This window comes from Pleurodeles waltl, chromosome 10 (assembly GCF_031143425.1).
Source record: "Pleurodeles waltl isolate 20211129_DDA chromosome 10, aPleWal1.hap1.20221129, whole genome shotgun sequence".
Classification (NCBI taxonomy): domain Eukaryota; kingdom Metazoa; phylum Chordata; class Amphibia; order Caudata; family Salamandridae; genus Pleurodeles; species Pleurodeles waltl.
Window position 1 is genome coordinate 815,957,615 of NC_090449.1, and position 27,051 is coordinate 815,984,665.

At 40.9% G+C, this 27,051-nt stretch overlaps 1 protein-coding gene across 2 annotated transcripts in view; it reads left to right on the plus strand.

Moving 5' to 3' along the window:
• The window catches only part of MYRIP (myosin VIIA and Rab interacting protein), a 1,334,264-nt gene that overhangs the window by 584,642 nt on the left and 722,571 nt on the right, over positions 1-27,051 (plus strand). For both annotated transcript variants that reach the window (XM_069211480.1, XM_069211479.1), the window contains exon 3: positions 20,115-20,336. In XM_069211480.1, the coding sequence (XP_069067581.1) occupies positions 20,115-20,336 (222 nt within the window). The remainder of the gene's footprint in view (positions 1-20,114; positions 20,337-27,051) is intronic.

The following is a 27,051-nucleotide window of genomic DNA, read 5'->3' on the forward strand; positions in this document are numbered from 1 at the left end:
TCTTTGTCCCCTTGTCGTTCAGTGCATCCATCTTTAACCTCTGCCGAAGATCCGACTAGAGCACTGCAAAGTCTAAACCCTGTGTTTGATTCTATCCAATCGGAACTGCCCCAGAAGAGAGCTTGTTACCAGCGAATGTTCGGTAATGAGCCTGGGCTAGGGTCATGGATAGCTCTATGTAAATGTAAAATGTCCCCGTGGCTGTGGTGGTGTTGTATCTCAATAAGCGCATTCAGTATTACAAAACGTGCCACACTGTCCTTTTTGTAGTAGCGATCCGAGGGGCAAGCACACATGCCACCGCAATGTAGGGTTTGCACTGGTGTGTCCCCCCATTGCATTCCAGAGCACAGCAATCTCTCTCACGCTTGAAGCACTCAAAAGCATGGGTCTTCAGTTTGAAGTATGGCAGTGAACAGGATCACAGTCTCCTAACAATACAATCTTAATTTTAAGGATTAGTGAAACGACTCTTCTCAATCAACAATAAAGTGAGGTATGCATATTTTCCCAGAAATCTATTGTCAGTGTCTCCGAATACTTCCCATACTAAGATCACATCTACCTTAATTGGCAATGCAGCTGTCGCCTCACGCCTTTGTGATCTTCTTTGCTAATTACTGAAACAATTAGTTTAATAACTCACGTTGCAGTTCCTGGAACAGCTACCATATTTAACTTTGAAATGTATTCTTGCTTTTGCTCCTCCACTCATAAAATGGTGATCTGGTTTAGCTATTTTGAAACTCGGAATTTTAGTATTGTGTTAGTAGAGGAGGACGAATCCCGGTTGTTTGTCTAAAAATAAAAATAAACTGCACCTTAAATGCAGAGGCAGACCACTATATAATTTTCACTGAATAAATGGTTTACTGATCAGCTTTTGGGCTGTGTTGCGCATACAGATTCTATTTAAACATTCAGGAATGTAACAAAATAGCTAAGGGGAAAAAATTAATTCATCTGGACGCCAGCTCAGATGCAAACTCACTTATCCTGCATCAAGTCTGCACTAATTGTAATTGGATTATTCTCAGACCAATATGAGGTTCGGGTAACGCAGTTTTACAAAATGAATAATTCATATTCAAGCTGAGCAGAATTTCTTAAAGATGTTTCTTTTCAAATGTTTTAACAGGAATTCCAGAAAAACGAGCAACGTATGAAAAGCAATTAGAAAGTATGCTGGCACAGTCAAAAGTATATTTTCCTGACAAAAACTCTGATAGGCAAGTTCAGCTTCACTCAAATACGCGGGAGTCTGATAATATATCACTAAAGCAACAATCCGTTCGTGGGAGTACGTGAATCAGTCTTATCAGCAGGGGTTTCACTCGGTAGCATTCCATGATTTTTTTAGGCTTTAGAGCTATTAGAAGACACCTGAACACAAATACAAACATTTCTTGATTCCACCCCTACTGGGCAGTCTAGATTGAGCTGCCATACCCCCATGAATGAAAACCCAAGAAATTCAACTGAATTTGAGCATGTTGAGCTTCATTCTCAAAATCAGTCTTGAAGTGTACTCTCACTGATCTTCCACACTATCCCACAGAAGAACACACAGAGGTCAATAGATTACAAAGCTGCATCCGCAAGCTTCATCCTAGAGGTCAGTCTTGAGATGCACTGTCACTGATCTCCCACACTGTCCAAACAGAAAGACACAACGTGGTCAACAAATTACATTATGGTACATCCAGGCATGATGTTGCATTACTGAATATTGCTATACACACTCTGATAGTAGGAAAATTGCTTCCAGCCCGTTTACCTCCACTGAAGTTCTTGCTTTTGGACTACCTAGTTTTTGTACTTTCTGTGTGAGTGAGTCTCACTAACAGGGACTCACTCACTGTAAACTCTGTTACAATGGATTGGGAGTGCTAGTGCGTAGTGTCCACCTTTTGAAACAAGGTCCGCCGCTGTGCAGCTGGTTTTAGAAGCTCTGGGTTGGCTGCATACACAGGTGCTCGCGTATGCAGGCTGAGTGAGTGGGACTACCATCCACAGGTAGTCTGTCACAGAAGCGACCCTCCAGGGATTGGTGCTAACCAGGCATAGGCTTTTTAATGGGAGTTTGAAATCATGGTGGAAGTCTGTAATGCTTAGTTGAAAATTATGTGCTTTACTGTGTTGCACATTGTGGGCGAAATCTGCACCAAAGTTAGGTCAATAAATTAGCATGACATACTGTTTCTGTGGTAAGCATAGAACTCAAGTGCAGATTTATTGTCAATTTTATCATGTCTTCACTCCTTCTGGCGATTGAGGTTTTGCAATATTCTTGTGATTCAGCTCCTAATTAGATTCCAGGCTTTTGTTTTCCTTGCTGGGCAAAGTTAATGACTCTTCTGGCTAGCTGGAAGATCAAAGGCTTACTCACACAATAGGGTTATTTGCCACTGCTTGGGGCTGTTCCTGGGAAATGAAAGGGTGGGGGAGGAATCCGCTTGTAATAATTACCTGCTACTATGAATAAGACATGGGAAGGCTCTTCCCAAGGAGGGCAAAGGTGAGAATGCCAGAACACCCTGAAGATGCTTGTAGATTAATGCATAGCATTGAGTAGTGTGTGGATAATTTAGTACTTTTGCTTTCTATAAGTAAGTCCGCTGACTGGAAAATGATTTATTGGCTATTGTTTGTTACATACTTGTAAACTTGGGTACTACCCCACATTTTCTCCCCGGAGTAGGCCCTGGACTGATCTGCCTGGCTACCTTGAGGCAGTCAAGTGCTACAACTGGGTACTTGGTTCCCAGTAGATAGAAGTTTGTAAACTTCCTACTTGTAAAAGACCAACATCCTTCACAATTGATAACCCACCTTCTTAAGCCAACCCACTAGACCTACACAAGTTGGTTTGGCTCAAAATACATAACCTCTTTAATTTACACCATAAGACAGATTAGAACATTGGAATGTTGAGAGACCCATTAAAGACATTGGAGTAGCTCCGGGCTTCTAATGCCTTGTATAAGCCTGAAGCTCCAACATTCCAATGTTTTTCTTCATATTTCTCCCCTTTTAGTACCCTCAGTGGGTGTAATGTTCTAATACCCTTATAGCCTTTCTGCCCTGGGCTGGACCGGTTTTTAAAGGCTCACTTCCTCATTATAGGCCCTTGTCTGGGACTCAAGCTTATAACTTGGGTTCATTAGCAATTGGTATAGCCCTCGGCAAAAGGCTATAAGACTATATTCTAGCTAAAGAAATATTTCCAGAAAATAAAATCCTCCACTAAACAACTGCATCCTCCAAGCTGACCTTTCAGGTTAGAATAACGCACATTTTGGCCTCTAAGATTTCAAACAGGCTTTCTCACTGACTAACTTTGGATACTTAAACTCCTCTTGTTTTCTGTGAAAGGTTTTGCTCTTTTTTAACTTCTTGTTGTCATTACCTGAATTGTTGTTTGCATGTTTGGTTGATTATACTGCACGCACCTTCACACATTTCCTATTGCCATGATATCCAAGTCATGCTACCACAGTTCAACCTGGGTTACTTTTGTTGAAACTTGTGTGCATCTGTTGGGCCTCCAGTTTAAGCAGTGTGTAAGCAGGCAGCTCATATCCAGCCGTGACCTCTCTCCGCATAACCTTATTGTCTGATTCCCTACTCTTTGTTTGAAATGCTCACCAAACCGGTCTGTGGTGTTCTATAATTGTAATGGAGAGGGAGAGTGTCCCATTGTTTGCAGACAAAAAAATAGTTTTCACCCTATTCAAGCCCACCACTCTAAAAATGAAATGGTAAACCAGATGCATATTAGACATTAAAAAAACGGATCCACTGGATTTCCAAACTTTCACTCTGTGGAATCACCTCTCTTCGTTCAATTCATACAGATTGGTACCTCTTTCCCAGGAACAGATGTTGGGCTCATCCATAACGTTACTAAAGCCCTGTATTTATACCACAGGTTTCACATGTAAAGTCAACAAGCAATTGAAACCATGACTGTGCTATGTAAAGCAATAAAAACTGTGCAAACAACATCAAAGTAGAGAATTCACTTCCCCTCCTCTACTTTGAACTGTCACCTGTTCTGCAACGGTTCTTTATTAAAACAAGAGACCAAACAATTTAATAAGCTGCATTTTGAGTCAGTTTTGCCAATAATACTGCACCTTATCAAGGCTTCATAGCAGTTCACCAGTGACTGTAAAACAGGCAGTGGAAACCATTACTCTTTTATATCCTTATAATGTGAAAGATATCACCTGTGTGGCTATGGAGGATGAATTCGATATTCTGGCAATGAAGGTCTCAGCAGAAAAACATTTACAGACAAGCACTTGTGTTACGCTGTCTTCATTCCACGGAGTCATAACTCTAGTCTGAAGACATAAATGTCTGTCATTTTACCTAGAATTCCTAACTGTTCTATCCAAACATTATCACGGTGGTCAAATGCAGAGATCACACAGAGGGAGTCTGGGAACCAACGACTGCATAGAGGGAGAGTTTTACCCAATGTAAAAAAAGATTGTCTGGAGCTAATTTGAACATTACCACTTCCTCATTATTCCTTGTCATAGTTCCAGCATTATGTGGATTTAAACCGCTATCTTGTGTTTTTGACTTGAAACCCTTAACAGATGCTTGTGAGTCATGTCAGTCATCTACCACGTGGATGCATTGGTTCCAACACTCCACGGAGGAAGGTACACAACTATTAGAAAAACAAGCAATCTGGAACATGCAAAAGAACTAAACAACACCCTTTAAACTCCCATTGAAGAAAGAACTACATTATCCTTCATTGCACCAGTGAAAAGAATTGGTAGAGAACACAGGTTTACATAGGATCCAGCAAATAACAATATATGGACCACATGTTTGCATGCCATTGGAAACCCCAATGTCTTGTGAGCCCCTAAAAAGCATTTTTTTTGCCATCCATGTGTAACAATCCCTCTTCTAAAAGAAATGAGGGTTCACCAATGTCATTTTGCTTCACTGAACAAGTCAAAGCCCCTGCATCTTGGTTTTGGTCAAAAATATAAATTTTTCAAAATACATTTGAAATGTCCCATGCTGTAACCCATTATGCTATTTATCATTTTTGAGAGGTGGGCCATCATGACCCACTTAAGGCTTCATCTCTTGTGAGTTATTACTATTCCCAACATTGAAAAATGATAATAAAGAACATATAAGAAAATGAGCTTCCTATGGAAACTCTGACCTAACTATAACTACACCATGGCCACCGGCTATATATAATGGCAGGTCCCAAAACATTGATTTCTCATGTTAATTCCCATCGGAAAATTCTTTAGCAGCTACAGAAGAAAACGAGTGAACGGAATTACACCAAATTTGCTGAAAAGTTCGAACTTTACTCAGAAAGCCTACTTTTGCTTATATATTGCAGATCTAGTCAGTTTTCAAGAAATATGTATTTAAAGAAGAGCTCAGGAGGTCATGAATAGGTTAAAAAACCAAGTGTATATAGAACTTTGGTGTCTAAGTATGCTCTGATTGGCCACTTTAAAGAGGACTATTCAATCCTGATTGACTGGCCACACCATGAACAATATGTTGTCTCAGCCATTACAGTACTTGGGGGCATAGTCCCTGCATCCTATAAATCAATTTAAAAAACATATAGGGGGACAAGGTGAGCAAACCCTGACCCACAGGTGCATGTGTTTCGGGGGGTGGGTTCCAAAGAGCCTCCACCTTGATTGGCTGGCCAAGACATATACAACATGTTGTGGCAACTATTACAGGACTTGGAGTTCTGGACCTCACTGAAATGCATTGTAATGAATACCAGGTTTGAGGGTCACAAAAAGGAACACGTGCAGGGTGATAATATATTTTAATCACAGCATGTCATTTGTTGGTGGTGTTTTATTCATTTTAGGAGTTGTGGTGAGTTCTCCGGTGATTTTTACCATGTGAGAAATGCTGACCCCCACTTACTGAGCCTTAATAAGCCATGTTTGAGAGAACTTTTTTCTCCTATGCTTTTTTCATAGAGTATTGAAGATGTTCCGGAAGCTAAAATGAGAACACATTATTCTCAAAGGCCATTTTCTTTCTCAGCCATGTTAGAATAAAGCCATGTTAGAGTAAAACATGTACACCCAACACCAGCAGTCTGTCAGTTAACTCCCCAGTGTTCTATCCTACAGTAGTTCTCCATAAAGCCAAGAAGAGGACATATTTTCTATGAGTTATCAACACCAGTAGCAGCCTCTCCGTTAACTCCCTAGTAATCAACTATACTTCCAACACCAGCAGCAGTCTGTCACTTAACTCCCTACTAATAAGCTGCAATGTCACAGAGTTCTAATGAACAACTAGAGTAGTAACATGTTTTATTTACGACAGAAGCGAGACAGTCCTCCTTGCTATGTTGCTGGAATAGGAGCTGTTGAAATTGAAGCTTTTTTCTGAGGATCAGGCTGTAGTAAATGTGCATTTAAATGTTAATGCAGGCATGAAACTGGAGGGCTAACAAATGTGAAGGGAGATATGGGTTTTCAGTAATGTGAGGCATAATATCCTGCTAAAGGGGCTAAAATAGTTAAAGGAAGAAATGTATGCATAAGTACAGCATTGTTTTGCTTTTCACTAATGACCGAGCTTACACAAATCTCTGGAATGCATTTCTCAGTTTAAAGAAGACTTTTATTATTATTTCCCCACGAGGTTCCTAAAAGGAGATTAGCATGTTGAAAGCACACATTTAAAAAAGTCACAGCAACGAAAGGAAAATATACCAAAATTATTCTCTACTGCAATGTACACACCCAATATATGTATTTATATTATAATGCAAAGCAAATAATGAAGTAAAAATGCATTACAGTAGGGCCTGCCATGCTCTTCATCTTTCTCATGCCAGCAAGACGATGACCCCGTTCACTGCGAGAAAGAGATCTCCATCCTCACGGGACAGAGGTCAGGCATTCGACGTCGAAAATCCTGACTGAGGTCTTTCACACACTCATTGTCGCACTGGGTCTTTTTATATCTTAAAAAACCAAAAGGAGCTTTCTGGAAAAATCCCCTCATTTTGCAATTCAAACATGCTGGCTAGTTTAGGTCAGGGTTGAAAGAAACAGGTTGTAATTGGCCAGTTCCCAAGGTGTGTCTCCCAAGCCTACGCCGCTCCCTGCTGTACCATAAAAATCAGTCTGGTACATCTTTATCATGCTGACTGACTAACTCCTCCATAATATGTACTAGCTCTTCAGTGAGAAAGTGCATGAAAACAAGCACAGTTTACAATGTGGAAAAATACGAGCAGCTTTTAACATGGCAGTGTCTACTGCTACGATAAAGTCAATAGGCAGCTACACTGAATACAAAATGTAGTCTGCAACTGGTGAACACTAGACAGCTAATCCAGGTGCAGAATGGTGCAACACAAAGTCAGTGGTCAAAAACACATATTTCACTACATTCCGCCCTTTGATAAATGACTTTGTGTACTTCTCTCTTATTTTTTTTTTCTCTTAAAAAAAAAAACATTACAAGCCACTGTACACAGCAACATAATAAAATGATAAAAGCAATCACTATAAAGCAATGGAAGTGGGTTAACGTATTGATCTTATAAACAATTACACCAGACACACCTACAATGAAAAGATTGAAGCTTATACAGTATATCCTAATTGGGATAATAACTGATTGAATAGTGCCTCTAGGATGGCAAGTTGGAATAGAATTTGATGGAAGCATCATGAGTTCTAATCATGTAAAGGTACACAGTACACCTGTAAGGTTTGCTGGAATATAAGTGTTCCCATATGAGAATAGTCAGCCAACTGGCAATTTAAACATGCTTAATGAGACTGGCAGCAGTCATCAGATGAGAACAAGCCATGGGTTAGTTCGAGGAAAAATGTAATCAAACAGGTTGACAGAACATCCTTGGTACTCTGCATTGTTCCCATGCAGAACTTTGAAGCACAATTAACGCTAAATGGATCCATAGGTGTTGTACTTTAAAAGCAGCAGGAGTGTTGCATAATGGTGATCAATCAGGTTCAAGTTGGGGGTGTGGTCCCGACCCTACACGCAAACGCCCGAAGGGAGACCACCAGCACACTTATGGTCAGTGGTAAGTCGTAGTAAGATCTGTAAAAGAAACTAGTATGATTTTTCTTGCAAATAACATTTGTCATCTGAAATGTGCTCCCCTTTTTCCTTTCCTTGTTTTATAATCAGCAGGACATTATTGGGGCCCTTTGCTATAATTTCTGCAGGTTCTGGAGGGCCATCTGGAGATTCAACACGCACCTTAGCACTGAGGTTTGTATCTGCTGAACGTCCCTTTCCTTGCACTGTCAGAAGGGCTGCGGCAGTCCCCTTCCTCACCAATCCTCCATACACTGCATTTATGACAAGTTGGACAATTCTGTCTCCAATCTGTATGAATAAATCAGCTTTTCTACTATTTAACAGAATAGCTTTGATTTCTATCTGTTCTGGTAACTTTTCTTACCCCAATTGAACTTTGACTGTTTGTAGGACAGATCTCGGTTTTGTGTGCTGACAAATGGGATACTGCAAAATCACAGATTTGATCAAATCTAGGGGAATATATCCCTCTAATACCTGCCCACCTGTAAGTGGCTTTTTCTCCCAGGTGTCCACATTTCTGGTGTGCCTACTTAGACATCCCCACTAAGTCAGAATTCTGGATTGCCACTTGTGCCTCTGAACGTTTGTCTTTGTTGTCTACAAAGGAATTGAACCAGCGTTCTAGTGAGTCAATGGGACAATGAGCATCTATGACTTTGCTCTGTTCCAACATTTCCCAAATTTCCTGCCACAACTCTTTGTCACACACCTCCTTTGAGTGAATGAACCAGTTATGTGCATGCCAGGGGGGAAGCCAAATGACTAATGCATTGCCAATGGTCCAGGAATCAGTGTAAAAATTACAAGTCCCAAGCAGCTCTTACTTTACAGCTTGAAACACAGCGTACAACTCTGCATATTGGCTATTTTTCCTTCTCCTGTGGTGGTCAACAACTTTCCATTAACTGGATTGTGTGACACTGCTTTCCGATGTCTTTTGGTACCCACATATTTAAACGAATCATTAGTGAACCAAACATGCTTCCTATCCTCAGGGGACAAGGATTCAAATGGCACACCCCATTTCACTGGTGACTCTTTTACCTGCGGTACTTCCTGCACCCTCTCGTCATCCTGTACAGAGGCTTGTGACACCTGTTTATGTAGGGCTGCAGTTTCTGCCGGTCTTACTCGACCCCTGTCTTGTATGTACCATTTCCAGCGTATGATACTAGCCTCTTGTGCATTTTCTATACGGTGAGATTTAGGTGAACTCATCACCCACTGCACGAATGGTATTTCATGTCTCAGAATTACATTATGACCTAGTGTTATTTGCCCAGTATCCACTAGAGCCCAATAATAGGCCACAAACTGTTTTTCAAAAGGAAAATAGTGCTCCCCAAAGTCAGATAGTTTTCTAGACCAAAATCCTAGGGGCACTCTCGTCTTCCCCTGTTTCTGCGACATACTCCAGTTTGCATATTGTCCCTGAACAGTTACATTTAACTTAATGTCTCCCTCTTGCACGGGTCACAAGTCTAAAGTCTGTTGAATTATTTCATTTGCCAAATCAAAAGCACACTGTTGCTTTTCATCCCATTCAAACTCCTGTTTTTTCCTGGTTACTTTGTACCAAAGGGTTAAGATTTTACTCAGATGAGGGTCATATTGTTTCCAAAAATCAAACAATCTCATGAAACTCTGTGTCTCTTGCTTAGTGCGAAGAGTAGAAAACTCCAAAATCTTTTGTTTTACATGTAACAACATCTCTCGATGTTCTGGATTCCACTTAATTCCTAGAAACTGCACATTTTGCAACAGTCCCTGTGTATTGTCTGAATTAATTGTACACATCATACTCTGCAAAAGTTGTCTGAATATACCGGTAACATTGTCAACTTCTTGCTGGGTGTAATCATTTAAAGAATACATTTCAACTCCTGCCAAAAACTGTGGGCTACTCTGCGCACAAACTACGTTCTGCTCAAGCAGCTCACACTGGCCCCCACCTTTTTTAACCTCCTCATTACTGGAATGTGAAAAGTCAGATTCCCCTGTAACAGCTTGTTAGAGCTCAGCTTTATCTTGTAATAGCTTGTTCTGGCTAACTTGCTCTTTTAGTTTCTTATTTTCATATCCTAACTGTTTACATCTCTCATGCGTTTTTCTGTAAGCAAACAAAAGTATCCAAACCCTCCTGTCAAGAACAAAAGGGATATCATTCTGTTCAAAAAGCTACTTTTCTAAACATGAAAACACATTCAGTACTTTTGTTTTATCAAAGAACCCATCCCAAAATTTTTAAAGTCCTGATAAACAAGAAAACACATTTGCCAAAACATCATAAGTCATTTTAATTTCACATGCACTTTCAAACATGGTTTGCGTTGCTTCCGTTAGCTCTCTGAATCTAAACAAATTTACACTTTTAAATTGTGCACTCTCAACCTCCAACCTCTCTTTTTTAGTCCCATCTATGCCAAAATGTTTTGCTTTCACTAATGACCAAGCTGACAAAAATCTCTGGAATGCACTTCTCAGTATAAAGAAGACATTTATTGTTATTTCACCATGAGGTTCCTAAATGGAGATTAGCATTTTGAAAGCACACGTTTAAAAATAGTCACAGCAATGAAAAGAAAACATACCAAAATGATTCTCCACTGCATTGTACACAGCCAATATATGTTTTTATATTATAATGCAAAGCAAATAATGAAGTAAAAATGCATCACCCTAGGGCCTGCCAAGCTCTTCATCTTTCTCATGCCAGCAAGTCGATGACCCCGTTCGACTGCGAGTAAGAGATCTCCACCCTCATGGGACAGAGGTCAGGCATTCGACGTCTAAATCCTGACTGAGGTCTCTCACACTCACTGTCGCACTGGATCTTTTTATATCTTAAAAAACCAAAAGGAGCTTTCTGGAAAACCCCCCTCATTTTGCAATTCTAACGTACTTTCTAGTTTAGGTCAGGGTTGAAAGAAACATGTTGGAACTGGTCAGTTTCTCAAGGTGTCTCTCCCAAGCCTAAGCCGTTCCCTGCTGTACCATAAACATCAGTCTGGTACATCTTTATTGTGCTGACTGACTAACTCCTCCATATTATGCACTAGTTCTTCGGTGATAATATGTCCTAGCTCTTCGGTGAGAAAGAGCATGAAAACAAGCACAGTTTACAATGTTGAAAAATACGAGCAGCTTCTAACATGGCAGTGTCTAATGCTACGATAAAGTCAATAGGCAGCTAAACTGAATACAAAATGTTGTCTGCAACTGGTGAACATTAGACAGCTAATCCAGGTGCAAAGTGCTACAACACAGTGACTGGTTAAAAACACATATTTGACTACAAGCATCCCCTTTACACAACAGTTTCCTGATTCTACTAATCTTCTCCAACACTAAACAGCTCCCTAATTTTAGAATAGTAACCTTTTTGGAAGGCAAATATGAATATATATGCACTAAAAAATAAAAGGATAGTGCTAGGTTAGGTTAGATATTAATATCATAACTTATGTTAAAAACATTCACTAAAAAAACAACAGATACAGAAAGTTATAGTTAGGTTTTAGAATGAGGCACAAGCTAATGTATAAAAAGACAAAACCACTGCAATACACCAGTTATAATTTAGTGAACTAAGTACAGCTTGTGCTCCTATCATGCATTGCTTATGACTTCATATATTACATCATTCATGACATGCTAAACAACATCATTGTTTATATCACTAATGATATTTCAGTCATAGACTACAGCTGGACCCTGCATCCAATCCACACCAGGACTTGTACTGAGTACTTAGGCTACAGGAAGGACCTGCTCTGAATTCCCTGGAAGCATCAGACCTCCACTACACACCATCTTTAGCCGTTTTTAGACAAAGGACTTAGCCTGCTGCAGCATTCAACATTCATCTCTCCACAAATGACCAACACCCACTATGCACAGACTTTGGACATAAACAGAGAAGGTTGTCTGCAAAGCCTTGTGTCACATCAGACCCTGCATCCAACATACAATAGGGTTTGGGATGTTGTCTTTCCCTATGACCAGACCCTGCTCCCAGCCCTCACATGTGGCCATGATCAGAGGGGTTTGGCCTGCACCCACCATTTCATGACCACCTAAATCCCTACTTGCTCAGCCTTCAGCCTATCACATCAGTGGTTAACTAAAGGGTCTGTTTTTCAATTATGTTCAGCGACCATCTTTCAACAAGTGACCTACCCCCACTGCTTCCATCCTTTGGGCGAATACAAGTAAAAAAAAGAATGATATCCATCAAAAGTGCTTCACTTCTGAAATATTGTATTTCTTTTGCCTCTTTTGAAAACTCACAGACAAACTTATAAGAGTTCAACCATTGACTTAGGTTGTTGCATTACTCATTGTTTACTAAGCTTATTGCACACTCAGAATAATTAGTTAAAGTCATTAGTAATTTCAACAAAATTGTTATTTGAATGCCTGCATCAGTAATGTCATTTAACATGACATGAACGATTTAATATATGAGGCCATAAGCAGTGCACAACAGGGGAGCACATCATAGGTAATTAAAATATAACTTTCGTATTCCAGTGTTCTTTGGGGTTTTTAACTCTAGCGTCTCATTCCAACACCTAACTATAACATCACTTTAATCATTGTTTTTATTTTTTCAGTGAGTGTATGTGTATATATATATATATATATATATATATGTGTCTGTGCGTGTATGTATGTATATCTATATATAGATATATATTGATATATATAGAGATATAGATATATGTGCCTGTATAGTGATATATATAAAGATCTAGAGCTATATAGAGAGATATGTATATGCATACGCACATTTCAAACCTCTCAATGTCAAAGGCCGGTCAAGCAGTTTGCAAAGCTCACCAGGAGCTCCAAATGGAAATAGAGGGCCATATTACATGTTACCTGTTTATCTATTTGTTTATATTACATGCTATTTTGGAGTAGCTAGCTTAAAATATGTTTTTCCAAACAGGAAAATGTTTAAATAGTAAATGCTAGTCTCATTGTTTGGTTGGCAGTAGTAACAATAAATGTGTTGGTTTGCCTTTCAGGAATATTTTAATGATAATACATTGAATAATAGTGAGTGCTAGTGGACGTGCACATCGTGGCTGCTGCCTTTATCGCATAATTATGGAGTTAATACTCTTTCCACACAATTTACCATACAACTTTCAGATTTTAACAGAACATATGTATAGCTCAAATACATCAACATAATACTGCCAGAGAATATGCTGCATAATGACTTTCCTTTTCTGGCCATATAATTTAGATAGCATGACACATAATTTGGTCATTGATTGCTGCATAATCCTGGTGGATCAATGAACAACGGATGGAGTGCTTAGGGGCCTGCTATTGATGGAGCCAATATGTAACAGACAGCTGAGAAATATTTTTCATTTTTCATGGTTTCCTGTGCAATTGTGGGTTTTTTCTGTCAGTATGATTTGTGCAACAGATGCACCCATACAAATCACGATTAGAGCGAATAATTTTATGAGCTCTAGTACTCTGACGAAGTATTACATCATATCATAGTATCAGATTTAATCTAGTCAGTATGTACTGAATGTATATATGAAAACAGAGTGGGATATTCAGAGAACAGGGGTGTGAGGTGCTACACTGGGCTCCAGCTGCACCTTCAGCACTCAGCATTATTTTAAACAATATAAGTATAATGTCAACAAATATCATGTGCAATATCCGAGTGTTCCAAATAAAAATACAACTCATTCTCTTAGATGTCTGAATATTGGCACAAGGTCATAACTTTGCTGTCTGTTACACCACAAAGTAGGTAATAGGTATTGTGGCAGTCCCAATCATTTCCCCATTTGAAATGCATATTCAACATACTTATGGTGGAAATAAGGGAGCCTCACTTAATCATGGATTGTGAAAAAAGGAAATATCTAAAAATGTGATGTGTATTGTTTTTTAAAGGATATGTGCCATAAAAGGGGAAAGGGTGAAAGTGACAGATGAAACAGGCTTTGAGGTTCGAAATTCAAACTGGCTGCAATCCAATATCTGCCGATAAATACACAGACCAGGCACAGTGAAGGGCGTGGAGAGAGAAAGAAAGCAGTATCGTTGCTCTCAATATGTAAAGTCCACCAAATGCCTTGGTTGTGCTCGATCAGTTAGGGCGGGCCGTATTTTCGCTCTTCATTCAAAGCATGCTCAGGGACAATAATTTTATCAGCTAAAATCTTCTAATTAAAAAATAATAAATATATACCTATTAAACGATATCGGATTTGTTATAGACACGAGCATATTGTATTTATAAATGGAAAAACAGGGCAATAATCAGGGAGTGGAGGTCTAGGCATCTCTGACCCATGTAAGCTGGCTACATTGGTCTCCAGTTAAACAAACATGCTGGTGAGCATCACATTTCTTGAAAAAGCTGAAAGTATTTTAATACATTATTAGAAAAGGCTGACAATAATTTTTGTCAAGTGAGTTCTGAGAGTGTGGCTGCTGCTTCCAAGTGCCTGTTTGAGGTGATATTTATATATATATATATATATATATATATATATATATATATGTGTGTGTGTGTGTATACACACATTTGCCACTGTGTAGTTGTTTGTGAGTCAGACTTTCCATACAAAGAGCATATTTGTTTTGCTAATAACTGAGCTACCACAGATCTTCACAAAACTTTCCACAGATAAAAAGTCCATCCACCTCAGCTCCTTCCTAGGAAAGCTTCAGAGATTGAGTGATCCATCAAGCAGGGGCAGAGAAAAAGGGGTTGTCCCAAAATACTTATTTCTCCATTTAGTTTCCATAAGGAATTCTAGTCAATGATACAGAGAAAACTGCTGAACAGAATTACACTAAATTTAGATCTTTACTCGGAAAGCATGCTTTTTTTGTGTTTTGGTGTAAATCCATCCAGCCATTTAAAATAATTAAGGGTAAACAAAATATACAGTTCTCTGGTTGGATGGTACTGTGGGAGTTCTGCAAATTGATTTGCCAAGAGGGCTTCCCCCCCCCCCCACCACTCCAAAATGAACATGTAATATATGAAAAAACATAACAGTTAATGTTTAATATGGTCTAATTGTGCAATCTCAGGGTTCTGGTAAAATGTGCAAATCACTGTGCATTCAGGATTGTGGTTTAAGATGTAGTTTTAAAAGCAAAATTATAATCTTTACTTTGTGATTTCAACACGGTTTATAAAGTTCATTGAATGGATCCAGGTTGATTTTTCACTGCCACATACGTTTTTACTCCATCTCACTGCCTGCTTCTGTTTGCATACAACTATATACTTTTATCGGTTGCTGTGAATCTTTGACATCAGCGATTTTCCACCATGAAGGTTCACAAACAACTAAATTAACATAAGGCAAAAATGCCATGACTATCCCACTGTTAAAAGTACCTTCAGAGCAAGTGCACAATCAGTGGCTTGAAGTTTTGTTTATTTATTTTGCGGGCACAGAAGAGGTACACCAACTTTAGTGTGTTATAAGACATGAAGGGCCCTTGTCTGGGAGCATACAGGGCTCAGGAGTCACCCCAAAGCTCAGGAGCTCAGACTAGTTGGATGGCAAACAACTTACTGGTTTGCCAGACCTGACTAGCCTAATCCATGACATTTATAAAGCACCTTAATCACCAGGATATCAATGCACTTTTTGAAGACTCAGCACAGATAAAGGTGCATCGAAGAATTGGATATAAATAGTAATAAAAGTTGGTACAGAGGGTTGTACCCACCAGATGGAAGTGCCCCTCTTTCACTGGCGCTTGTGGCAGTCGGGCTCCCAGTCATCCCCTCTCCATTACTTGTGCAGGATAAGGGAGTCTCAGTAAATGTTTGTTAAAGTTACTTGTCATCAAGGGTGATTCTTCAACTACCTGCTGATGACAGAGAGGGTGCAGACTCTCGTCAGTGAAGCAGGACTCATTGGCTGGCTAAGGGAAGTGTACAAAGGGCATGGTAAACAACAGCAATAGGCCAGGCAGTAGAGTATCGTTAGAGCCCCATGCTTTCTTCTAGCCAGGAGGAAGTTGGCTGAATGGTGGCTCCTCACTCAGATGAACCACACCAATAAGGCTCTTTGCGGGTCCAAGACCAAGGGGTGATTAAAGAGCTGTATATTCCTTAAGTGGGACTGCTGGGCAGATGCCAATTGTCAATCACAGTCCTGTAAATTCTTAAATTGAAATAGCCAACCAGTAAGGATAGTTCATGCCTTTTCTACATAGAGACATAGCAACTTTTCTAATAATACTTCTCTGAAATTGTGTAATATTTACATACAGCTTCTCGATTGAACTGCCTGGGTGTTCCTTAAAGTACTTTTTCATAAAATAACAATATATTTGTATGGCTCTTAGAGTTTGACCTATGTTAACCGAGTTATATAGTTTTGTGATTGAAGAATAAGTGCGGGCTTTACAAAGAATCCTCTGCAAGCAACCATGACTTAGTCATGTCAGAAGTCTGGCACCCAGGTTAACAAACCGAAGCAAGGCCCTTCAAAGGACGAGGAAGTATTTCAAAGTTTCAAAATACGCCCTTTCAAGAAAGAGAGAAGCTGTCAGATGTTGCATCTGGTGCCATCTCGCTGTGTTAGCCTTTTAGTCATTAAAAAGCAGGCCTACATTCCTTTACATCTAAAAATGAATGCTGCAGTACAAGCCTGGGAAACAATAAACCCTCTGCCCCCTCTGTAACGGGCCTTATGACTTACTACTGAACTTCTGTTGTGAAGTCGAAGTTACTCAAGAAAAACGGCTTTGTGAATCAGCCCTTTAGTCTGCAGTAATATCATCTGAGCTCAGGTTTTGCCTTCCGCCTATATATGTTAAGCATGTGGTTTTATGACACCAACTCTCTGAAATATAATGTCCCATTTGCTAGGATGTAAGATTCTTTAGCAGAATAAAGCCCCATAAGACCCCTGTGATTTCATGATTATTATTACTAATATAAGGCTGGATGTACTTTGCCTTTTGACAGACGTTAATCCTCCAATTCTGCTTTTACATCTGTAAAACTGCTTTTACCGATGTACTAATCCCATTTTATGTCTGAAAGTGTTTCTGACTTCTGAAATTTGATTTCAAATGAAAACTGATTTGGTATCTGGCAGGGACTTGTTGTAAGCGAATTAGTATCGTATGTATCAATATTTTCTGACCAAAAAACCAGTCACAAAACATTTATATTTTCCCAACATCTCAAATGATGTGGTAATGCATTCACAAAAAGAAAAGGGTCCCTTTGGAGCCTCCTTAGTGAAAGTTAAAAAAAAAAAAAAAAAAATGAAGAGTAGGCAGTGGTCCAAAGGACCAATGCCAACTCTTGAAAAAACAAAACACTACAGTTTTCTTTTTAAATACAATAGCTTTTCCCTAACATGGCCTGCATGTGTAAGAAAACATGTCCTTTACTAAAAAACAATAACAGACATGGTAGTGCATAGTAAGCTGACCAAAGCAGGCTACCAGAACTGTGATGGCCTCCAATTGTAGTAACTTACAATTTGTAACCATCTTCCCTTGGGAACTATTGACGTGACCTCCATGTCAGGGGTGATCATGTCTGGATGCTATTGATGTGGAGGTCATCTCAAATCATCTGGTACTAGTGCAGCAACTGTTGTGTGATGCTCCTCCTTTGTCATACACCCATCGGTCGGAGCAGGAGACTTTCCCGCTCTGGTTCAGGGAGGTGTTGCCATGCTACACCTGATGCGAATGCGTCAGTGATATCAGTTGCAGGACCAGCATCCAGGAAACAGCTTCTTAGTTTCCCAGCAAGCACAAAGGGAGCTGAAAACAGTAATGTTCTCTGGGCTCACAGGGAACAGTGCCTAAAGGAGTACTCAGCTTTCCAGGTATACTGTTCCTGACCTGTAATAAGCTAGGGAACCACAGTGTGATAAAATGGCCTGACTCTTCCACTAGACACCTGGGATTTGCTTTTAAGAGGAGGGGCCCTTTGGGTAAGAGCCAGTGCTATCCTCTTCCCTAGTATCTTTCTGTCCCCCCTCCCCCAGGGAGCAGTTGGGGGTATATACATCCAAGATGTCCCCTGGGGGTAGGGGGGTCATAATGCCTACCAGACACTAGAGAAACTATGGAAAAAACTAAAGGGTTGGACAGCCCACCATGGAATAGGGCCATGCCCCTACTCCAAAAGAGGGCAATACACACTTTTTGCTCCAGAGCACAACAGATTAGGCATGTTTGCTCCCTTTCTGCTCCTGCTTCGGGTTGCAAAAGGTCGACCAGATACCACCCATTTATTTACTTAAAAATAAACAAAGGGGTGGGGGTAGCCTAACCTGGCATTGGGCCAATTATCCCTGCCACAATATGGGGCAATGCAGTCCTCCTTCTTTCCTTGGAGGCACATTAGGTAGTCAGCACCCTACCTCCTTCCCCAAGTGGGTAAGAAGTTCACTAGATGTCACCAAAGTGGGGGTGGACCACTTTCACATAGACCCATGCCCCCACCCCAAAAAGGGAGCAGTTCATTTCCCCCCCACCAGGAGACAGTTTAGGGGGTGGTTCAGTAATGCACAGTTTCCTTCATAATCATCTTTCGTTCACTATATTTTAATTGTCTAAATTGATGCATGGCCGTACATAATAAAAAATAATTGAAAGCTTCACTTCAGTTATTGGTTCTGGGTATCTCTGGTTTTCGGAAAACTTGCATACTTTATATAGTCTCACAACCAGAAAAGTCTATCGGATGTAACAGTATACTGCTGTTGTAAATCGGCCATTGAGACAAACAATTAGTGATAAAAGCATTGTCAGCAATGTCTATTTTTCCTACTTATTGTCATTATTTTTGTTTCAACAATTAGTTTCTTTGGGAAGCCCTTGAGGGATTTTCACAAATGACCTCTTGCTAATAACAGATGTTTGTCTATTTTTCAGAAATGTATAGCTTTCCCATGGACTTTAAACCTGCTTCCACCACAGACTGCAAGTAGGCCGACCAACATAATTTAGGAAAAATGGACTGCCTTTTAGAAAAATACAAAAACTGTGCAAACAAATGTTTTTCATACAACCCTGTTTGCTCCTGAAAGTTCAGAAGAACTTTATTAAAAGCACAGCAAACATTTAATTGGTGCAATTTTTAGGAAAAAAATATGTTTTCTTGAACAGAATTTTTTCCCCCAAAAAACACAAATTATCCACATTTTGGCTATTTTTCGGTTCCCGCTTCGGAATTCCACAAACCCTCAGAACCTTTAGAATGCACAGTGTGTTGGGCCAAAAGGAGGTAAATTTGGTATGGATACCCCTTGTGGATAAAAGGTATGAATTCTTAAGTGCAAACTATCCCAAACATCCAAAAAAGGCTTAGGACTCGGACCCACTATAATTAGGAATTTAAAAAACTGAACTATTAATTCATAGGTCAGTTATTAAAATTCTTCACTGGTCTCAGAAATACCAGTTGCAATTTGCAACCAGTATTTTGCGACCAGGTTTTAGTACAGCTGACCATTACTGAACCTTGTAAAAAAATGTATATCTAATCCATATCTTTGAAGTGCCAATTTTGTTTTGGCTAATGAATGCGACTGGAGAAGTTACACCTAAACATTAAAAATGTTTGTGTTTATAAGAGAGCGCTGCGCATCACCTTAGGGCAACTACAGAGCAATGTACATGTGCCAATAGAGGTAAATGTCATGATATCGGAGTGTAACAGGATTCTTTCAAAATGTGTGACATTGACCCCCTAGTGAAAGGTTACTTTTCAAGATTTTTTTAAGCACATGGGTGTGGGTTATGTCGTCTGCAAGGTGTGCTTCAGGGCATTCCAGAACTTTGAACCTTGAACTTCCAGATCTGCCTCCATATTTTAATCCATCATTTTTAGATGGACTTTCAATTTGTTAACTATTTAGAGTCTGAATTGTTACATGACCTGCCTAGGAATTACTTTTAGTCTGTTTATGTTAACTATATAATACAAAATGTGCTATATTTGTTTTTAGTGAAATGAAGCAGAAACTCGAAGAAGAAGGTAGCAAGTGCTCAATACTTTCAAAACAGCAGAAGTTTAACGAGCATTGCTGTATCCGCTGCTGCACACCATTCACATTCATCATCAACAGCAAGCGGCAGTGCCTAGACTGCAAGTACAACATCTGTAAGAACTGCAGCTCCCACCAGAAGAAGGAAAGAGCCTGGATTTGCACTGTATGTCAACAGACAAGGTAAGGATGTGTTGAGATGTTACAGCCATTACCAAGCAATTTTGATTAATGTTAACTACTGGTCAGATGTACAAAGCCATTTTGTGATTGTAAAGCCTGCAATTAACAAAATCACAGGCTCTGCACCCATAACTCTCTTGTTGGTATATGTTAAACCCAATTTATGAGTTTCATAATATAAGAGGCCTGAAAGGGACATCCCCTCCTACTAGTGTTTCTGCATTGTTTCTGTCTATAGTTTGCAACTGTCCTTGTGGTCACAAACCATTAAGCAACTACCAACATGTCAAAGGAGGTGGTAACTGATTAGGTGTGCCCTTTGTCATTTTACAACCTTCATGTGGATGTAAATTTTTCAATACCACTAAAGATACATAGGTTGCATGAAAACAAAAATTAAGGCTGGTCGCATAAGGTATGTGTGCAAATTAGACTACTTTTTGCAATCTGTCTTTTATTACATCTAGTCCCTTATTTACCTTCGAAATTCGACTGGAGAGATCTTAAGAAACTAATGAAAACCACAAAAGAAAAGTAAAAGATAGCATTATAAATTGAACAAGAACTGCTCTGAGATGCGTAGACCTGGGTGAAATGTTTGCTATGTAACACAGGTAATGACTTCCATTGAACAAGAACACATCATACCACTATAAGCCTCACCAGCGTAATGGCTAATCGAGCTCATGAAAATGCATTTCGTGACAAAAGGTTGCAAATGTGTATTATGCCTTATAAAATGACAGGCATGTGAGACTAAATAGAATCTATTTTTGATAGAAGAATGTGGGAGGATGGTTTATGACAGAAACTTGCAAATAATCAACAGACACTCCTTGCTTAGTCTTAGGCGGTCATTCCGACCCTGGCGGTCCGGGGACCACGGGAGCACCGCCAACAGGCTGGCGGTGCTCCCAAGGGCATTCTGACCGCGGCGGTACAGCCGCGGTCAGAAACGGAAAACCGGCGGTGTACCGCCGATTTTCCGCTGCCCTGGGGAATCCTCCATGGCGGCGCAGCTTGCTGCGCCGCCATGGGGATTCCGACCCCCATACCGCCATCCTGTTCCTGGCGGTTTCGGCCGCCAGGAACAGGATGGCGGTATGGGGTGTCGTGGGGCCCCTGGGGGCCCCTGCAGTGCCCATGTCAATGGCATGGGCACTGCAGGGGCCCCCGTAACAGGGCCCCACTAAGATTTTCAGTGTCTGCCATGCAGACACTGAAAATCGCGACGGGTGCAACTGCACCCGTCGCACCCCTTCCACTCCGCCGGCTCCATTCGGAGCCGGCATCCTTGTGGAAGAGTGTTTCCCGCTGGGCTGGCGGGCGGCCTCCTGGCGGTCGCCCGCCAGCCCAGCGGGAAACCCAGAATACCCGCGGCGGTCTTGTGACCGCGCAGCGGTATTCAGGCGGCTCCCGCCGGCCCCGCGGATACCGCGGCCGGCGGGAGTCAGAATGACCCCCTTAGTCTCCACCATTGCACAGCCTTGCTCATAAAGTGGGCAAAAAATAGGTCCAGTATAATTGCAACATCAACCAAGGCATCACCTAAACTACCTGCATCGGAACCTCCGAACTCCTCGATCTGCATCTTATCAAACAGTGGCAAAGCCAATAGGTCTGGCTTTAATCTGCTGGAGCATGTAAATGTGGATAATCACGAGTGCTGTTTGCAGTGATTACTGTTTATTGCATTAAAGCCTGCCCTGTTGGCTTCAATAAAGTAGCAACAAGGGATTTTCTTCTGTGTTGAATACATACAAAATATTTAGACATTAATGTGAAAAATAGCACAAAGATTGACTGTACTTTTCAGATGTCAAACAGTCCTTATTGCATGTCAATGGAAGCACTTCATAGAATGTGAAAAGATACACTAAATAGTCCGTTATAGGAAGTGAGAGAGTAATATTATCTGAGAGTCAATGTCCACTCACTGTACGTTTTAAAGAATTGGTATTAACCTGTCTTTCAGCGAGTTGCACGGTAAAACCAGGTCTAAAATGTAGTGCACTGCCCCAAATTGTGCCTTTGTGCAACTAAAAAACAGTGTACAGGCCTACTCCTGATTGTTGAGCTGCATTAGTCAAAATGAAGTGCCTTCTATAGCGCACACTATAATTGGCAGTGTGTGCGAGCAAGGTACAGAGAGGCAGGTGAATTTGCCACTCCCTGACTGTGAAGACTTACCTTTCAGCCCCTTCGTGAGTAATATATAGATGGGTGCAGTTTGTGATATGGAGGACCCCTGATGAGGATTGGTTTGAGGTACATGAGTGCAGTTACTTGACATGCGGCTCTGGGTCCACTGACAGTGTATATATTTTTGTATCCCAATCTCAATTTGGCAGTGGAACAAGGTCCAAAATCAGCCCCTCTGAGCCCATGTGTTAGATGAATGTCTACGCCCCTCCGTTACCTGGTAACATATCTTTGTATCACTCTGTCTCACCTTGCTCAATGTAGTGGATACATGCTGAATCTCGCCTTAGAGAAAGATTCTTTCGGAGTGAGGGTTAAACGTATGACAATAGCTCTGTTCAGTGTAATTCTTGCTACAAAGAGATTTCAAAAATATTTAGATCCCAGGAATAATATATAGCTTTTTCCTGATCCCATATCTTGTTGATGGAATTCATTGCTTCAGCTATATGATATATGATATATGATATATGAAATACACGCATGCTCTTAAAGTTGCACCCCAGCACATCAGTACACTTTACTGCGAAATTAGTGCAAAATGCTGAACAACAGGAATGGAACAGCCAGGACACTAACACTTAGTACTGGTGGGATTTGTTATGGTCATGAGGATATATGTACAGGAAAGTCCTATCTCCTTTATGGCTGTCAGTCACTCTTCCATCTATTCCTACAGTTATTTCATTAGGTCGGGTGACTGGGCTAATATGCTTAAATTTGAATGTTCATGCCCCCTCTCCTGTGTCACCCAATTTCACCCATTGATAGTCTGTCTCTTTCCTGTTAGGGTCCAATGCCTGACTTTAAACTGGCAAGAGAGGGTGAAATGCACTGTTGTCTGCTGTCCCAAGCATGAAGACACTGATCTGTTACTGCTGCCCTACCACTCTACCAACATGATGCTCCCTCTGGATGATGCTCATGTCCACTGCCGGCTTCAGTGCAGCTGTTTTCTCCCCCCTGTCTGCAAGAGATGTGAAACCTCACACCATACACCACATATAGACATCTACCCGGATGAGGCCATGAGCTTGACGAAGACATCATCTACATTTGTTTTGGAAATATGGTCCTACTGAAGGTGGTGTCTGCTGTAGAGGCTGTCAAGCTGGGCAGTCACTCCTCAACCAGTAACTAGAAAGCGATGCAAAGACTATCCCATTAGAGAGCCAGGGAGGTAATATGAAGACCGGCCATGACCAGAGGTAACTTCTGCACTGGGTCAGGTGTCCTGTAAGGGAAATAGACTCTGTCACCTTTCAAGGATACACCACGGAATCCAGCACACTGCTCCACCCAGTGCAAGAAGAGACTTTCAGCTGCCTTGCCCTTCAGTTCTGCCTGAACAGGTGGTGGGATTCATTTGTTTATTGAGAGGAAGGAAGTGAACCTAGAGAAAACCTAGCCAGAAACCTATGTCTGCATTGCCCTCAGTGCTCCTGTATATCGAGGATAAGTGCCCCACTGCATGCCTGAAGGGAATACCTTTGTCCAAAGAAGGTGGCATTCTCAGACTCTCACTCTGTCATTTCCACACTCGGTACCTGCCGCCCTGAAGGAGGCAGGGCTGGTACCCATGTACCCTCTCAGGTAGTAAGATGAGCTGCACAACTCACCTACACAACTCCTGATATAGCTGACAGGGGCAAAGACTTTCAAGCCATTGAGCTGTTGCCTTCAACTGAACCTAAGGGACACGGGCATGAGTGGAAAGCAGCACTAGTATTCCGTGGCTCTTAATGCTCTACTCGTTAAAGCAAACTGCTGAAAAGAGCCTGTCTGCCTTTCAGGTGAAGCCCTCACCTGTCACTGCTTTCCTGCATTCAACCAGTCTCCAGAGGATGATTAGAAGTATCACACTTCTCCTGCACATAAGGGCTGCAACCCAGCCTAGTAAGCCCACAGCAGATGTGCAACTACCTGAAGAATAAACATCAGCAGCCAGCACGTGACCAGCACACAGTCTGACCCTTCAACCAGTTATTTCACCTCATGTACACTGCAGGATTTGTGCAACGGACAGTGACAGCTCCATACTCCTGGCTGAAATGCATGCATCACTTGTGCAAACAGACCACTGGTTCTGAACACTATAGGCCAGATGTACACAGCTTTTCATTGGTCTTACCTCTCTGCTTCACTAAATCAAATCGTTTGTGATCAGAAAAAAACTTTTTCTTTCGTACAAAATCCATTTAATGATTCAGAAATGTATTTCTGAATCTCTAACTGCATTTAGAAGTCTTTACTGATTCGCAATTCGGAATGAGTGTGTTTGGGGCATCCCTCTCAATTAGTGAATCTGTAAATTGTGTTTAGGCGGCTTGCAACCGGAAACCACAGACCACTCACCAAATCCCAAGTTGGAGCGGTAACTGACTCACAAAGGAAATGGGTTCTCATCATGGTGTCAGCTTCAGGGAGAGTAGACAGTGGACCAGGAGACCACTGACTCTTTTCACAGTGTTTTTCCAAAATGGATTTCATTTCTAAAATAGGTCTGTTTCCTTTTAGGTTGCTGTAAGAAAGAAAATGAAATACTTTCACAAGTATATTCGTCTGCTGTCTTTTGCAGGCCACAATCCATGTGAAGGTAGCCAATCGAAGTGAGTCGCAATTTGCGGCTTGCCTAATAAATGTAAATTAGGCTGGTCGTTCTGGGGCTATCTCTGATTCCTTATTTTCCAAGCCAAACTGTTAGTACCTGGGTCAGTTTGCATAATAAATTACCAGTTGCAAAAAGTCGGTGGACAGTTGACCAGTTTTTGGGATCACCACATTAGTACATCTGACCATAAATTCTGTACTCAATTGTAAATACAATTATATTTAACTCTTTCTTTGTTATCATTGTTCCATAATTTGCGTATCTTTGTATTTACACTCTCAAACATTTTCCACTTCTTCACTGTGTGATGACGTTTTAGCACATATCACTGAATGTAAATATTAATGGACAATAAATGTTGCCAAAGTTATTTTTTTCGAAGACACATTCATTGTTGTAAATGTTCATGTGTGAAAATGTAGACATGCACTAAACGAGCCCATACAGAGCGCCATTTCTTCATGCCCTGAAACGGTTTCTGTATATTTATGTGGATGACTATATAGTACACAGGAATAAAGGGATGCTTCACACTCTCACCTTCCCAGCCCATACGGACTTCTGACGTAATCTTTAGCTTCCAACATCACAGGCAGAGACATTGCAGGACCCACGTCACCTAAGACACCCGGCAACAGGAGAGAAGAGAGACTTTAGGGCCAGAGTAGGAACAGAAAACCTGGCTCCCTAAACCTGCTACAGCCGGCCGGAGCTAGCTAGAGAAAGCCTATATGCTTCCTTGACTTTGCACCCTGCACCTAGGCATCCCCCAGCAACACCCTGGCGCATACCTGACCAATACAGGGCAGTTCCCAAAAGACTGCACCCGACCAGTGCATCATGTGCCTGAGCACTACTGGGCAGAATCCAGTGCTCCTGACACCTTTCTCTCACAGGTCTGTAATTCTAAAAGTCCCTAATGAGGAGTATGTGGATGCTGCTGTCTGTGAAAGTGAGGAGATTTGATGCCTTGTGTCTCTCTCACTGCCAAGGCAACCTCTACCACACCGAGTACCAGCTGCCCAATTCGAAGACAGTGCTACATCATAGAAAGCAAAATGTCTTCGCAAAGCCAGTATAACAGGCTTTAATGAGCTAACACATGCAAACAGAATTTGTACATGCCTGTGTTAGCATGTTCTGGCACATTACTGGCAGTCCAGTCAGCTTTGACAATGCTGCCTTCCAACCAAAGCCTTTACTAGATGTCCCTCTTGAGTCAGGCACAAGTGCTAGATGAGTTATCCCCAAAGGCGCAGTCCTGCAAGGCTTCACTAGCTTATGACAGGTTCCAGAGCTTAAAGAGTCTTTCACAAAAGGGTAATTATGCAAGCTGTTACATGGTGTTTCTCTTGGGTCGGGTATAAGTCACTTATATATTGGGCTGCAGTACCTTCACAAGGCATCCACCACTGTCCCATCAATTCCATATCAGAGAATTATGAACAGAGGAGACCCCTTTGAATGCTTCCTTTTCTTGAAAGTGGCATGGAAAATAGTGAAAATAAAAACTCAACTATGTTTTTCTAGGTCTGCATATCAGAGAGGCCATGGCTTACATTTTTACATCTGGACATTCCGTTTTACTAGTCTATTAATTTATGCTTGATTTCTTTGGGCTAAATAAATATATCAGTGATTGGTTATGATAGTTATAGACATTATCATGTCTTACAGTGCAGTGCTTAGAATGTACCTTTAGCTCTTGGAAAACTGTTGGACCTCTTGCTTTCTATTGCAATCTCTATTAATACTTCTAACTGGAAATGTCTGGAGAACATTACTCTCAGATAGTGGTGGAATTTTGTATGTTATCATCATAGACTTGACAGCTACAAGCTTGATTCAACAGGAACTTTCTTCAAACGTCATCAGCTATGGTTACCATTAAGTAACTATCTG